Source organism: Panulirus ornatus, chromosome 6 (assembly GCF_036320965.1).
Source record: "Panulirus ornatus isolate Po-2019 chromosome 6, ASM3632096v1, whole genome shotgun sequence".
NCBI classification, from domain to species: Eukaryota; Metazoa; Arthropoda; class Malacostraca; order Decapoda; family Palinuridae; genus Panulirus; species Panulirus ornatus.
In genome coordinates this window covers 44931431-44948274 of record NC_092229.1, presented here as the reverse complement: position 1 = coordinate 44948274, position 16844 = coordinate 44931431, and the positions used below count along the sequence as shown (strand labels likewise).

Genomic DNA, 16844 nt, shown 5'->3' with positions numbered 1-16844 from the left:
CAACAGACTTCATACTTGCCCCTCTTTCCAAAACTCTTGCATTCACCTCCCTAACAGCCCCACCCATAAACAAATTAAACAACCATGGAGACATCACACATCCCTGCCGCAAACCTACATTCACTGAGAACCAATCACTTTCCTCTCTTCCTACACGTACACATGCCTTACATCCTCGATAAAAACTTTTCACTGCTTCTAACAACTTGCCTCCCACACCATTTATTCTTAATACCTTCCACAGAGCATCTCTATCAACTCTATCATATGCCTTCTCCAGATCCATAAATGCTACATACAAATCCATTTGCTTTTCTAAGTATTTCTTATCTCCCCATTAGCGCCCTTCACTGAAGTTCCCATTTGCTCCCTTGTCTTACGCACTTTATATACCTCCTTCCAGAACATCTTTTTATTCTCCCTAAAATTTAATGATACTCTCTCACCCCAACTCTCATTTGCCCTCTTTTTCACCTCTTGCACCTTTCTCTTGACCTCCTGTCTCTTTCTTTTATACATCTCCCACTCAATTGCATTTTTTCCCTGCAAAAATCGTCCAAATGCCTCTCTCTTCTCTTTCACTAATAATCTTACTTCTTCATCCCACCACTCTCTACCCTTTCTAATCAACCCACCTCCCACGCTTCTCATGCCACAAGCATCTTTTGCGCAATCCATCCCTGATTCCCTAAATACATCCCATTTCTCCCCCACTCCCCTTACTTCCATTTTTCTCACCTTTTTCCATTCTGTACTGTCTCTCCTGGTACTTCCTCACACAAGTCTCCTTCCCAAGCTCACTTACTCTCACCACCCTCTTCATCCCAACATTCACTCTTCTTTTCTGAAAACCCATACAAATCTTCAACTTAGCCTCCACAAGATAATGATCAGACATCCCTCCAGTTGCACCTCTCAGCACATTAACATCCAAAAGTCTCTCTTTTGCGCGCCTGTCAATTAACACGTAATCCAATAACACTCTCTGGCCATCTCTCCTACTTACATACGTATACTTATGTATATCTCGCTTTTTAAACCAGGTATTCCCAATCACCAGTCCTTTTTCAGCACATAAATCTACAAGCTCTTCACCATTTCCATTTACAACACTGAACACCCCATGTATACCAATTATTCCCTCAACTGCCACATTACTCACCTTTGCATTCAAATCACCCATCACTATAACCCGGTCTCGTGCATCAAAACCACTAACACACTCATTCAGCTGCTTCCAAAACACTTGCCTCTCATGATCTTTCTTCTCATGCCCAGGTGCATATGCACCAATAATCACCCATCTCTCTCCATCAACTTTCAGTTTTACCCATATTAATCGAGAATTTACTTTCTTACATTCTATCACATACTCCCACAACTCCTGTTTCAGGAGTACTGCTACTCCTTCCCTTGCTCTTGTCCTCTCACTAACCCCTGACTTTACTTCCAAGACATTCCCAAACCACTCTTCCCCTTTACCCTTGAGCTTCGTTTCACTCAGAGCCAAAACATCCAGGTTCCTTTCCTCAAACATACTACCTATCTCTCCTTTTTTCACAAAAACAATTTATGACTATGATAAAAGAAAACTGACAGCAATAAAACATTTTGTTCATGATTATTATTGTTTGCTGTGAAGGAACATTCAAAGTTTTTTGACACATGTAAGGAAATTATTATAATTCATCACAAGAATAAGAAAACACTTGATGAACTAATGTGAATATACTATGTAGCAAATGTGCTGCATATGATTTCATTTTCAAATTCATTGGAAGGAAGTTTCACAGAATGTAGGAGTTTCCATTAATCTTTTTTTCTTCAACTTTTTCAGCTTTTCAAGAATGTCCGCTAACCCACCAAAGAGACAAAAATGTTTGAATGGAGGAAGAAACATGGGGAGCAAGAGTTTTGGCATCATCAGAAATGGTAATAAAACTCTATGCATCTTATGTTTCAAATCAGTTGTCTGCAGAACTTTTTAGGTGAAAAAGCACTATGAAACAGTTCATAAAGGCACTGTGACAGAAGTGAAATAGAGCAAAAAGGAGCACATTTCTTATGAAATAAAGAAAAAAAATCCAATCAAATATTTCAATGAGTACTGTTTACGATAGTTCCATCTTAGTTAATACTGGTTCTGAGCTTTGAAGATTTTGATCATCAAGAAAAATCATTCAAAGATGGTGATTATATCAAAAAATCATAGCTAGAATGTGGGACCCCTATTGGTTTGCTACTTTACTTATGCTAATATATCAAAAGCTGAAAAATTTCAATTCCAAAACGCATCTGGTACCACGGATTTTGGATTCCCAATGTGTATACCATTTTATAAAAGAAAAAATTGGATTTTTTCTTTGCACACACCTTGATAGAAATTTTGGACCATATCTACTGTTTAACTCCTTAACGTCTTTAGATGAATGCAGTAAATCATTGTTCTAATGGACTTAAATTTCTCAGAGAGACTTTTGGATGTTAATGTGCTGAGAGGTGCAACTGGAGGGATGTCTGATCATTATCTTGTGGAGGCTAAGGTGAAGATTTGTATGGGTTTTCAGAAAAGAAGAGTGAATGTTGGGGTGAAGAGGGTGGTGAGAGTAAGTGAGCTTGAGAAGGAGACCTGTGTGAGGAAGTACCAGGAGAGACTGAGTACAGAATGGAAAAAGGTGAGAACAATGGAAGTAAGGGGAGTGGGGGAGGAATGGGATGTATTTAAGGAATCAGTGATGGATTGCGCAAAAGATGCTTGTGGCATGAGAAGAGTGGGAGGTGGGTTGATTAGAAAGGGTAGTGAGTGGTGGGATGAAGAAGTTAGAGTAGTAGTGAAAGAGAAGAGAGAGGCATTTGGACGATTTTTGCAGGGAAAAAATGCAATTGAGTGGGAGATGTATAAAAGAAAGAGACAGGAGGTCAAGAGAAAGGTGCAAGAGGTGAAAAAAAGGGCAAATGAGAGTTGGGGTGAGAGAGTATCATTAAATTTTAGGGAGAATAAAAAGATGTTCTGGAAGGAGGTAAATAAAGTGCGTAAGACAAGGGAGCAAATGGGAACTTCGGTGAAGGGTGCAAGTGGGGAGGTGATAACAAGTAGTGGTGATGTGAGAAGGAGATGGAGTGAGTATTTTGAAGGTTTGTTGAATGTGTTTGATGATAGAGTGGCAGATATAGGGTGTTTTGGTCGAGGTGGTGTGCAAAGTGAGAGGGTTAGGGAAAATGATTTGGTAAACAGAGAAGAGGTAGTGAAAGCTTTGCGGAAGATGAAAGCCGGCAAGGCAGCAGGTTTGGATGGTATTGCAGTGGAATTTATTAAAAAAGGGGGTGACTGTATTGTTGACTGGTTGGTAAGGTTATTTAATGTATGTATGACTCATGGTGAGGTGCCTGAGGATTGGCGGAATGCGTGCATAGTGCCATTGTACAAAGGCAAAGGGGATAAGAGTGAGTGCTCAAATTACAGAGGTATAAGTTTGTTGAGTATTCCTGGTAAATTATATGGGAGGGTATTGATTGAGAGGGTGAAGGCATGTACAGAGCATCAGATTGGGGAAGAGCAGTGTGGTTTCAGAAGTGGTAGAGGATGTGTGGATCAGGTGTTTGCTTTGAAGAATGTATGTGAGAAATACTTAGAAAAGCAAATGGATTTGTATGTAGCATTTATGGATCTGGAGAAGGCATATGATAGAGTTGATAGAGATGCTCTGTGGAAGGTATTAAGAATATATGGTGTGGGAGGAAAGTTGTTAGAAGCAGTGAAAAGTTTTTATCGAGGATGTAAGGCATGTGTACGTGTAGGAAGAGAGGAAAGTGATTGGTTCTCAGTGAATGTAGGTTTGCGGCAGGGGTGTGTGATGTCTCCATGGTTGTTTAATTTGTTTATGGATGGGGTTGTTAGGGAGGTAAATGCAAGAGTTTTGGAAAGAGGGGCAAGTATGAAGTCTGTTGGGGATGAGAGAGCTTGGGAAGTGAGTCAGTTGTTGTTCGCTGATGATACAGCGCTGGTGGCTGATTCATGTGAGAAACTGCAGAAGCTGGTGACTGAGTTTGGAAAAGTGTGTGGAAGAAGAAAGTTAAGAGTAAATGTGAATAAGAGCAAGGTTATTAGGTACAGTAGGGTTGAGGGTCAAGTCAATTGGGAGGTGAGTTTGAATGGAGAAAAACTGGAGGAAGTGAAGTGTTTTAGATATCTGGGAGTGGATCTGGCAGCGGATGGAACCATGGAAGCGGAAGTGGATCATAGGGTGGGGGAGGGGGCGAAAATCCTGGGGGCCTTGAAGAATGTGTGGAAGTCGAGAACATTATCTCGGAAAGCAAAAATGGGTATGTTTGAAGGAATAGTGGTTCCAACAATGTTGTATGGTTGCGAGGCGTGGGCTATGGATAGAGTTGTGCGCAGGAGGATGGATGTGCTGGAAAAGAGATGTTTGAGGACAATGTGTGGTGTGAGGTGGTTTGATCGAGTGAGTAACGTAAGGGTAAGAGAGATGTGTGGAAATAAAAAGAGCGTGGTTGAGAGAGCAGAAGAGGGTGTTTTGAAGTGGTTTGGGCACATGGAGAGGATGAGTGAGGAAAGATTGACCAAGAGGATATATGTGTCGGAGGTGGAGGGAACAAGGAGAAGAGGGAGACCAAATTGGAGGTGGAAAGATGGAGTGAAAAAGATTTTGTGTGATCGGGGCCTGAGCATGCAGGAGGGTGAAAGTAGGGCAAGGAATAGAGTGAATTGGATCGATGTGGTATACCGGGGTTGACGTGCTGTCAGTGGATTGAATCAAGGCATGTGATGCGTCTGGGGTAAACCATGGAAAGCTGTGTAGGTATGTATATTTGCGTGTGTGGACGTATGTATATACATGTGTATGGGGGGGGTTGGGCCATTTCTTTCGTCTGTTTCCTTGCGCTACCTCGCAAACGCGGGAGACAGCGACAAAGTATAATAAATAAATAATAAATGTCTTTTAACAGACCCTTTGGACTCCACCAAGAAAAATGGTTATGAAACCATATCAAACTGGGAGATAAGAATGCATCAAGATCCCAATAGGGTAGGCATATAAAAAGAATAAACAAAAGGTAAAATGACTGTATGGAAATATGATGGCAATAAACTTACAATTCAAAGTTTTGATCAAACACAGGAGCATCACTTGCTCTTTGGGTCCTTGTCTCTTGACTACAAACACCAGGAAACCACTCACTTGGCACTAACTTGATCTGCACACGAGTGTTTGGTTTCTTCTTAGAACGTTTGACAATATCTCTGACCATGACAACTTGTACGATGAGCTTACCATTCCTCATGAAAAATATCTGAAAGATTTATAATTCAAGAGTCCCTGAGAGCCATTAATAAAATAAAATGAAATTTTTCTTTACTTTATTCAGTTATACATGTCATCAAAAAATCTCTTCCACCTGAAATACTGTTATTCTTCTAAAAGAGATAAATAAGAGGATACCCTGAGAGCCATTAATAAAATAAAATGAAATTTTTCTTTACTTTATTCAGTTATACATGTCATCAAAAAATCTCTTCCACCTGAAATACTGTTATTCTTCTAAAAGAGATAAATAAGAGGATACGGTGGTGAGGATATACTATAGAAAGTCAAATATATAAATACAGTATCAAGCTTAAAACAAACAAACATGTATTTCTAATAAAGATCATAAGAAAACATAATCCTCTGAGAGTATGCTTCAGAAGTTGGGCACTAAAGAATGTTCATTTTTCATAAAGTGGTTAAGTGTAATGAAAAAGGGTTTTGAAAGTTAATGATTTCTAAAACCAAACAGATCATCTTAATTTTTCCCAAATAATAAAAAAAAATCACAATAGCAACAGCAGAAGTAGGCTAATATCCTACAGGGTCTTTAAAGTTATTCAGCTTTGCTACTAGCCTGCAAAACTGGTCTTCAAAAATTTCATGCTTATGTCTATCAGACAAAGACTTCCTATATGGAGATTTTATCTTTAAATATCTATCTCTTTCTTTAATTTTGTTTAAAAATATCCACCCCTTTCCTTACTCTCATAAAAGCCAACAAACCTACATCTTCAGTATATCATGTCTGGGTTTTTGACTTCTAAGTGAGATTCATATTGGTGAAGACTCAAGTAACTGTCCTCTCATTCACTCCAGGATGCTGATGTGCAGCATACTAAAAATAAGTTTGGAAAGGGAATCCTACATAAAACCAGCTTCTCATCCTAGCAGTAGAATTTGACCACAAATTATGCTATGAACATCATATCTGAGATGTGACACACAAGGCTTCCTAAAATGGTGATTGTGCTACAACAAATAAAACATTTTGATAAAAGTGGACCACTGACCCTAAAAGCTTAATCTCAGAAACACCTGAACTGTGTATCAATTCCACTGATGTTAACTTCTTAAATCCTGATGAACCTCTTTAACAAGGCTCAGAAATGGGCTGAAACATTCATAACATCTAGGCAGCTCCATAAAGAAAATTACTACCTTGCAAAAATACCATGGAGAACTGCAGGAACCTGGCATCCTTAACTGTGATGCAAAAGACACAGGTCCAGCTTACTCTGCAGCTGTCTAAACTGAAACTCCAATGACAATAGTTAAAATGCAGCTAAGCCTAATGCTACAACAAATGAAACATTCTGACAAAAATGGACCACTGACTGGAGAAAGTTTCTCAGTCCAGGACCAGCATACACAAACACATCTAAGTTCAGATCAGCAGGACTGGAACTGCACTGGTAGTCAATGTCCACAACAGGAGCCTTACTGAAATCAGTAAGAATAAGGAATTAGTCAGGCAAAGCATGAAAGAGGGGTCTCTGTTGAAACCTAGGAAAGAATCTCCTGATGGCCTAGAGCTTGTGTATGTTCATGTGTTTTCAGCCACTCAGCATTTTGCAAGCAGTGAAACGAGTTAATCAAAATTGCTGATGAAAAATTTTTGTAGAGATTTTTTCCTGTAATGAAATATAGCTTGAGGATCATGGTTATGTTTACAATTGCTCCTCTCTCCCTCCTTTTGAGATTGTTTGTAAGAATTGGCTACATGTCACAAAACAAAATGAAAATATTAATTCCCAACTGAGAAAACACACCCACAATATTAGTCTATGTTTATCACTATCAAAATGAGATAAAGCATCTGCAATAAATCTATGAGATATGTGATGCCAGAATCCCTGTTGCCTCTTACTTAAATAGTTCTAATCAAACACCAATTTAATCTTTATTATATTTTCAAGTAATATGTAGATCATACTTGTTCGCAATGTACACTTGTAATCTATTAGGCTTATTTCCTGGGCTCTTTCTCAAAGACAAGTATCTGTTTACTCTCTTCATTTCCAGTGGTAAAGATGCTCTCTAAATGAGACCATAAAAAGATGGTTGGTAGGGGATCTCTAGCCAATCTCAGTTGAGATGTGGGCCTACTTGGGTAACATCAGAATCACATTTACATATTTCTTTTTGTCAGCCATTCAAAACTGACCCTGTATAGTTATCCTCTTCAATATATACCCCAAAAAGTGTTGTGAGAGTCTGATTCCTTCAGCTGGCAGCACCAAGATAGGCACTGTAATTTTCTCTTGCCCACAGTTTGTATCTTTGTAGCCACTGTATTGCATGGCATTTATTTGTGCTATTTACATTTTGCCCATGGATAAAATGTAACAGAATTATTCATATTTATATCTATCATACTTTGACACTGTCTCCCGAGTTAGCGAGGTAGCACAAGGAAATAGACAAAAGAATGGCCCAACCCACCCACCCACATACACATGTATATACATAAACGCCCACACACGCACATATACATACCTATACATCTTAACGTATACATACATATACATACACAGGCATATACATATATACACATGTACATTATTCATGGATGGTATTTGGATGGTATTGCAGTGGAATTTATTAAAAAAGGGGGTGACTGTATTGTTGACTGGTTGGTAAGGTTATTTAATGTATGTATGACTCATGGTGAGGTGCCTGAGGATTGGCGGAATGCGTGCATAGTGCCATTGTACAAAGGCAAAGGGGATAAGAGTGAGTGCTCAAATTACAGAGGTATAAGTTTGTTGAGTATTCCTGGTAAATTATATGGGAGGGTATTGATTGAGAGGGTGAAGGCATGTACAGAGCATCAGATTGGGGAAGAGCAGTGTGGTTTCAGAAGTGGTAGAGGATGTGTGGATCAGGTGTTTGCTTTGAAGAATGTATGTGAGAAATACTTAGAAAAGCAAATGGATTTGTATGTAGCATTTATGGATCTGGAGAAGGCATATGATAGAGTTGATAGAGATGCTCTGTGGAAGGTATTAAGAATATATGGTGTGGGAGGCAAGTTGTTAGAAGCAATGAAAAGTTTTTATCGAGGATGTAAAGCATGTGTACGTGTAGGAAGAGAGGAAAGTGATTGGTTCTCAGTGAATGTAGGTTTGCGGCAGGGGTGTGTGATGTCTCCATGGTTGTTTAATTTGTTTATGGATGGGGTTGTTAGGGAGGTAAATGCAAGAGTCTTGGAAAGAGGGGCAAGTATGAAGTCTGTTGGGGATGAGAGAGCTTGGGAAGTGAGTCAGTTGTTGTTCGCTGATGATACAGCGCTGGTGGCGGATTCATGTGAGAAACTGCAGAAGCTGGTGATGGAGTTTGGTAAAGTGTGTGGAAGAAGAAAGTTAAGAGTAAATGTGAATAAGAGCAAGGTTATTAGGTACAGTAGGGTTGAGGGTCAAGTCAATTGGGAGGTGAGTTTGAATGGAGAAAAACTGGAGGAAGTGAAGTGTTTTAGATATCTGGGAGTGGATCTGTCAGCGGATGGAACCATGGAAGCGGAAGTGGATCATAGGGTGGGGGAGGGGGCGAAAATTTTGGGAGCCTTGAAAAATGTGTGGAAGTCGAGAACATTATCCCGGAAAGCAAAAATGGGTATGTTTGAAGGAATAGTAGTTCCAACAATGTTGTATGGTTGCGAGGCGTGGGCTATGGATAGAGTTGTGCGCAGGAGGATGGATGTGCTGGAAATGAGATGTTTGAGGACAATGTGTGGTGTGAGGTGGTTTGATCGAGTAAGTAACGTAAGGGTAAGAGAGATGTGTGGAAATAAAAAGAGCGTGGTTGAGAGAGCAGAAGAGGGTGTTTTGAAATGGTTTGGGCACATGGAGAGAATGAGTGAGGAAAGATTGACCAAGAGGATATATGTGTCGGAGGTGGAGGGAACGAGGAGAAGAGGGAGACCAAATTGGAGGTGGAAAGATGGAGTGAAAAGGATTTTGTGTGATCGGGGCCTGAACATGCAGGAGGGTGAAAGGAGGGCAAGGAATAGAGTGAATTGGAGCGATGTGGTATACAGGGGTTGACGTGCTGTCAGTGGATTGAGTCGGGGCATGTGAAGCGTCCGGGGTAAACCAAGGAAAGCTGTGTAGGTATGTATATTTGCGTGTGTGGACGTGTGTATGTACATGTGTATGGGGGGGGTTGGGCCATTTCTTTCGTCTGTTTCCTTGCGCTACCTCGCAAACGCGGGAGACAGCGACAAAGTATAAAAAAAAAAAAAAAAAAAAAAAAACATTATTCATACATGCTGCCTTCATCCATTCTTGCTGCCACCCCGCCACACATGAAATGACATCCCCCTCCCCTGCATGCATGCAAGGTAGTGCCAGGAAATGACAATAAAGGCCACATTGCTTCACACTTAGTCTCTACCCGTCATGTGTAATGCACCAAAACCACAGCTCCCTTTCCATATCCAGGCCCACCAAACTTTCCATGGTTTACCACAGATGCTTCACATGCCCTTGTTCAATCCATTGACAGCACATCGACCCCTGGTATACCACATTGTTCCAATTCACTCTTTTGTTTGCACGCCTTTCACCCTCCTGTACGTTCAAGCTCCGATCGCTCAAAATCTTTTTCACTTCATCCTTCCACCTCCAGCTTCTTGTTCCCTCCACCTCTGACACATATATCCTCTTTGTCAATCTTTCCTCACTAATTCTCTCCATGTGACCAAACCATTTCAATACACCCTCTTCTGCTCTCTCAACCACTCTCTTTTTATTACTACACATCTCTCTTACCCTTTCATTACTTAATCAAACCACCTCACACCACATATTGTCTTCAAACATCTCATTTCCAATACGTCCACCCTCCTCCACACAACGACATCTATCGCCCATGCCTCACAACCATATAACTCTGTTGGAACCACTATTCCTTCAAACATACCCATTTTTGCTCTCCAAGATAACATTCTTGCCTTCCACACATTCTTCAACACTCCCAGAGCTTCTTTTGCCCCCTCCCCCACCCTGTGACCCACTTCCGCTTCCATGGTTCCATCCGCTGCCAAATCCACTCCCAGATATCTAAAACACTTCACTTCCTCCAGTTTTTCTCCATTCAAGTTTACCTCCCAATTGTCCCTCAATCCTACTGAACCTAATAACCTTGCTCTTATTCACATTTACACTCAGCTTTCTTTTTTCACACACTTTACCAAACTCAGTCACCAACTTCTGCAGTTTCTCACCCAAATCAGCCACTAGCATTGTATCATCAGCAAACAACAACTGACTCACTTCCCATGCCCTCTTATCCACAACAAACTGCATACTTGCCCCTCTCTCCAAAACTCTTGCATTCACCTCCCTAACAACCCCATCCATAAACAAATTAAACAACCATGGAGACATCATACACCCCTGTCGCAAACCGACATTCACTGGGAACCACTCACTTTACTCTCTTCCTACTCGTACACATGCCTTAGATCCTCGATAAAAACTTTCCACTGCTTCTAACAACATGCCTCCCACACCATATACTCTTAATACCTTCCACAGAGCAACTCTATCAACTGTATCATATGCCTTTTCCAGATCCATAAATGCTACATACAAATCCATCTGTTCTTCTAAGTATTTCTCACATACATTCTTCAAAGCAAACACCTGATCCACACATCCTCTACCCCTTCTGAAACCGCACTGCTCCTTCCCCGTCTGGTGCTCTGTACATGCCTTGACCCTCTCAATCAATACCCCCCCATATAATTTAAACACTCACCTTTATCCCCTTTCCCTTTGTACAACGGCACTATACATGCATTCTGCCAATCCTCAGGCACTTCACCATGAACCATACATACAATGAATATCCTCACCAACCAGTCAACAACACAGTCACTCCCTTTTATAATAAATTCCACTGCAATACCTTCCAAACCCGCCGCCTTGCTGGCTTTCACTACCTCTTCTCTATTTACCAAATCATTCTCGCTGACCCTCTCACTTCGCACACCACCTTGACCAAAACACCCTATATCTGCCACTCTATCATCACACACATTCAACAAACCTTCAAAATATCCTTAGGGATATGGGAGAAAAAATACTTCTCACGCATTCCCCGCGTGTCGTAGAAGGCGACTAAAGGGGACGGGAGTGGGGGGCTAGAAATCTCCCCTCCTTGTATCTTAACTTTCTAAAAGGGGAAACAGAAGAAGGAATCATGTGGGGAGTGTTCATCCTCCTCGAAGGCTCAGATTGGGGTGTCTAAATGTGTGTGAATGTAACCAAAATGAGAAAAAAGGAAAGATAGGTGGTATGTTTGAGGAAAGGAACCTGGCTGTTTTGGCTGAGTGAAACGAAGCTCAAGGGTAAAGGGGAAGAATGGTTTGGGAATGTCTTGGGAGTAAAGTCAGGGGTTGGTGAGAGGACAAGAGCAAAGGAAGGAGTAGCACTACTCCTGAAGCAGGAGTTGTGGGAGTATGTGATAGAGTGTAAGAAAGTAAACTCTAGATTGATATGGGTAAAACTGAAAGTGGATGGAGAGAGACGGGTGATTATTGGTGCCTAAGCACCTGGTCATGAGAAGAAAGATCATGAGAGGTAAGTGTTTTGGGAGCAGCTGAGTAAGTGTGTTAGCAATTCTGATGCACGAGACCAGGTTGTAGTGATGGGTGATTCAAATGCAAAGATGAGTAATGTGGCAGTTGAGAGCATAATTGGTGTACATGGGGCATTCAGTGTTGTAAATGGAAATGGTGAAGAGCTTGTAGATTTGTGTGCTGAAAAAGGGCTGGCGATTAAGAATACCTGGTTTAATAAGAGAGATATACATAAGCACATGTATGTAAGTAAGAGAGATGACCAGATAGCATTACTGGATTATGTGTTAAGAGAAGAAAGAATGTTGGAGTGAAGAGAGTGGTAAGAGTAAGTGACCTTGGAAAGGAGACGTGTGTGAGGAAGTACCAGGAGAGATTGAGTGCAGAATGGAAGAAGGTGACAGCAAATGACGCAAGGGGAGTGGGGGAGGAATGGGATGTATTTAGGGAAGCAGTGATGGCTTGTGCAAAAGATGCCTGTGGCATGAGAAAGGTGGGAGGTGGGCAGATTAGAAAGGGTAGTGAGTGGTGGGAAGAAGAAGAAAGATTGTTAGTGAAAGAGAAGAGAGAGGCATTTGGACGATTTTTGCAGGGAAATAGTGCAAATGACTGGGAGATGTATATAGAGAAAGGGGCAAGAGGTCAAGAGAAGAGTGCAAGAGGTGAAAAAGAGGCCAAATAAGAGTTGGGGTGAGAGAGCATCATTAAATTTTAGGGAGAATAAAAAGATGTTTCGGAGGGAGGTAAATAAAGTGCGTAAGACAGAACAAACGGGGACATCGGTGAAGGGGGCAAATGGGGAGGTAATAAGAAGTAGTAGTGAAGTGAGAGGGAGATGGAGTAACAGAATTATCATTATTATTACTACTGTGTGTAGAGGAAGAGATTTCTTGGTTTAAAAACTTACTTGAATTGTGATAACACAATTTTTTGTGCCCAGTAAATAATTCATATCTTTTTGTATTATTTGTTTCTTTTAATGTTAATAGTTTTTAATCCCTGTATTTAATTCCATCCCTTAAGAGTAGTGTTAACTGAGTTGTGTAACACTGTGGTAAAGAGATTAAAGCTGCTATCAAAACTTTAGTTTTTAAAGTTTTATATCTTATAACATTATGTTGAATTAATTCATTTTTTCATTGTTTTGAAAAAGCTTAATCTGAAGGAATAAAAGAAAAGACCAAGCTCAAGACTGAATGGGTTAAACTGTACAAAATCTACAGTACCATTGTTCTAATTTCAAACTTTAGTTAGCTTCCTAACCTATCCCATAGAAAATCACTCAGTTTTAAAGTTTTCTTTATAATATGTTTTTCTGTTGATAAAACTGTTTTTTCTTTAGCTCTTATCTGTTTACAGAATATTCTATCTCAAGCATAACATGGTTTCTTTTCCAAGTGAATGATTTCAATTTTCATACTACAGCAATGTATGCAAAAACTGGATTCAGAATTGATAGCACGTTGATGCTTCTGATCCTAGCAAATTTATTGATATGCTGGTAAATACAAATTCATCATAAATTCTATGAAAAAGTATTTCCATGTGCTTTCCACTCACATGCAGATCTCAGAATCACCAGTTTATCTATGGTAATCTAGCTACGTTCTGTTAGTGCTTCCTGAATGTATGTATGAATGGCACAGCACCTTAAGACATTCCTTTTAGAAGATTCCATGATGTTCTTTCAGGATGACCAAATATGATTTGTTATCAAGTTTTCCAAGCCTTGGACACTTTGGCCACTGTGAAATAGTCAGGAGAGTTATATGAAGTGTTGCAGGTGGGACAAGAGTGGTGTATAAAACTATATGGTGTATAAAACCTTAACTATAATTCTTATCTATGAGAAAATTCTATGGGGCTACAGTCTTTAGAGCCAGACCTACATTACTTCAGAAAACCTGATCTATGAAACCCTTGCCCTCAAGTTAACATATTATTGTTTAAGTTTGCCCTCAAGTTAACATATCATTGTTTAAGTGGAAGGCTAAAATCTTTTATATCTCCATAAGAGCCTCCTATAGTTTGGCATGTTAAGATGGGAGTGGCTTAGGTAGTTTGACCCATAAATAGGTCAGGACCCTTTTAGGACATTGACTTGCACATCCTCTGGCCAAGCTGTACAGAAGGCTGTGAAGCATGCAGGGGGTCAGGATCTTGTATATAAGGTAAGGTTTAATGAGCTCCCTCTCAAAGACAGAAGGAGGAATATTATTCTCCAAGGATTAACTGACCTGTATGTGGACATAAGAAACTATGCTAATGGAAAAAAGTGGGTGAAAGCTGCTAACAAACCTTCAGTGAAGAGAACTGATTTCCTTGCAGATGACACTAATATAATGAACAACTTTTCATTGTATAAATCAGACATGCTGCAGTTTCAAATTAACAATGCACTAAAGCCTTATATGTAAAGTTGAAAGAATTACCATAATTTTTGCATTAGTGAATGGAATTGAAAAAACAAAATCTTAAACAACATGGGAATAGACAGGAGGATCAAAAAGTATATAAGAGGGAGTGCCATGGGGTACCATACAGCTGATAACTTGCACCTTGTGGATAATATGGGAATGAAAAAGCTTCTATGAATTTACCACTTGGAACACAAGGTAAATAAGATGGATGACATTTGCTATAGACCAAAAAAGTTCAAAAGGATACTAGAAGGGGATCTAAAGAATGAACTGAAGAAGCTTGAGGTACATGCTGGGGCAGTTAGAAATGCTTAAAGGAAATTGGGAAGATACATTTAAGAACTATGGTGGAGCATGAGTGTAAAATAAAAAAACTGGAGGATGCAATCAGCAAGGGTAAACAAGAATAAAACAAGGGATCAAAACGAAGACTGGATTTCAGAATGGAAAAATGACTGCTATGCAAAAGCTGAAACAACTGAAGAACAAAAGCCTTGAAGTCTTGAAATGGATAGGCAAAATGAAATATTGTGCAGGGCCATTCAGGAACAGACAAAAAAAGGCCACATTTGCTCACATAAATTCTCTAGCTTTCATGAAAAATACATGGAAACCACAGCTCCCTATCCACAACCAGGCCCCAAAGACCTTTCAATGGTTTACCCTGGCTGCATCACATGCCCTGGTTCAGTCCAATGACAGCATATTGACCCCTATATACCATGTTGTTCTAATTCACTCTATCCCATGCATGCCTTTCATCCTCCTATATATGCAGGCAATGACCACTCAAAATCCTTTTGACTCCATCCTTTCATTTCCAATTAGGTCTCCCCAATCTCCTTGTTCCCTCCACTTCTGAAACACTTTTCTCATTCTGTCAACCCCTCCTTACTCATTCTCCACATATGTTCAAACTATTTCAGCACTCTCTTTAGCAGCTCTCTCAGCCATATTCTTTTTATAACCACACTTCTCTATTACCCTTTTGTTACTTACTCGATAACCACCTCATATCACATATTGCCCTAAAACATTTCACTTCCAACATATCCACCTCCCTCTACATATCTTCATCTACAGCCCAAGCTTTGCATCCATATAATATTGGGTCTAATACAATTTCAAACATACCCACTTTTGCACTCCCACCTTATGACTCACTTTTGCTTCCATGATTCCAGTCACTACCATGTCCATTCCCCAGAATCTAAAACACTTCACTTCCTCCAATTTTTCTCCAGTCAAACTTGGACCCCAGCTAACCTGTCCCTCAGCCCTGCTAAATTTAATGACCATGCTTTAATTGACATTTACTCTCATCTTCCTCCTCTCACACACTTCCAAACTCAGTGACCAGCTTCAGTAGTTTCACAATTGAATCTACCACCAATGCTGTATTATCAACAAACAACTGACCTCCCAGGGACTCGCTTCCCCTACAGGCTTTATACTCACCCCCTCTCCAGGACTTTTGCATTTACTTCCCTTATCACCCCATCCATAATTAAATTAAACAGCCATGATGACATCAAACACCCTGCCAGAGACTAACTTTCACACAGAACCACTTACTCTCCTGTCTTCCTATTTGTACACATGCCTTACACCCTTGATAAAAACTTCTCGTGTTTCTAGCAGCTTTCCTCCCACACCACATATTTCTAACACATTCCATGAGGCATCTCTGTCAACCCTATCATATTCTTACAATCCATAAATGCAATACTCAAACCAGTCTGTTTCTCTAAGTATTTCTCAATCACATGCTGTTTCTCTAAGTATTTCTCAATCACATTCTTTAAAGCAAACACCTGATCCACATATCCTCTACAACTTCTGAAACCAGACTGTTCCATTCCAATCTCATAATCTGTACATGCCTTCACCCTCTCAATCAATACCCTCCCATATAATTTACCAGGAATACTCAACAAACTTATACCTCTGTAATTTGAGCACTCACTCTTATCCCCTTTGCCTTTGTACAATGGCACTATGCACCATTCCGCCAATCCTCAGGCACCTCACCATGAGTCATACATACAATAAATAACCTTACCAACCAGTCAAAAATACAGTCACCCCCTTTTTTAATAAATTCCACTGCAATACCATCCAAACCTGCTGCCTTGCCGGCTTTCATCTTCCGCAAAGCTTTTACTACCTCTTCTCTGTTTACCAAATCATTTTCCCTAACCCTCTCACTTTGCACACCACCTCACCACCACACATTGTCCTCAAACATCTCATTTCCAGCACATCCATCCTCCTGCGCACAACTCTATCCATAGCCACGCCTCGCAACCATACAACATTGTTGGAACCACTATTCCTTCAAACATACCCATTTTTGCTTTCCGAGATAATGTTCTCGACTTCCACACATTCTTCAAGGCTCCCAGAATTTTCGCCCCCTCCCCCACCCTATGATCCACTTCCGCTTCCATGGTTCCATCCGCTGCCAGATCCACTCCCAGATATCTAAAAACACTTTACTTCCTCCAGTTT

At 40.3% G+C, this 16844-nt stretch overlaps 1 protein-coding gene across 5 annotated transcripts in view; it reads right to left on the bottom strand.

Moving 5' to 3' along the window:
- The window catches only part of LOC139749181 (protein unc-13 homolog 4B-like), a 407928-nt gene that overhangs the window by 59785 nt on the left and 331299 nt on the right, over positions 1 to 16844 (bottom strand). For 4 of the 5 annotated variants that reach the window (XR_011712899.1, XM_071662842.1, XM_071662843.1 and 1 more), the window contains exon 20: positions 5117 to 5313. Coding sequence is in view for 4 of the 5 variants with exons in the window: in XM_071662842.1 (XP_071518943.1) it covers positions 5117 to 5313 (197 nt within the window). In the remaining variant the exon portion in view is untranslated. Of the gene's footprint in view, positions 1 to 5116; positions 5314 to 5475; positions 6771 to 16844 lie in introns of those variants that run through there. The other variant, XM_071662845.1, reaches the window with a different exon arrangement.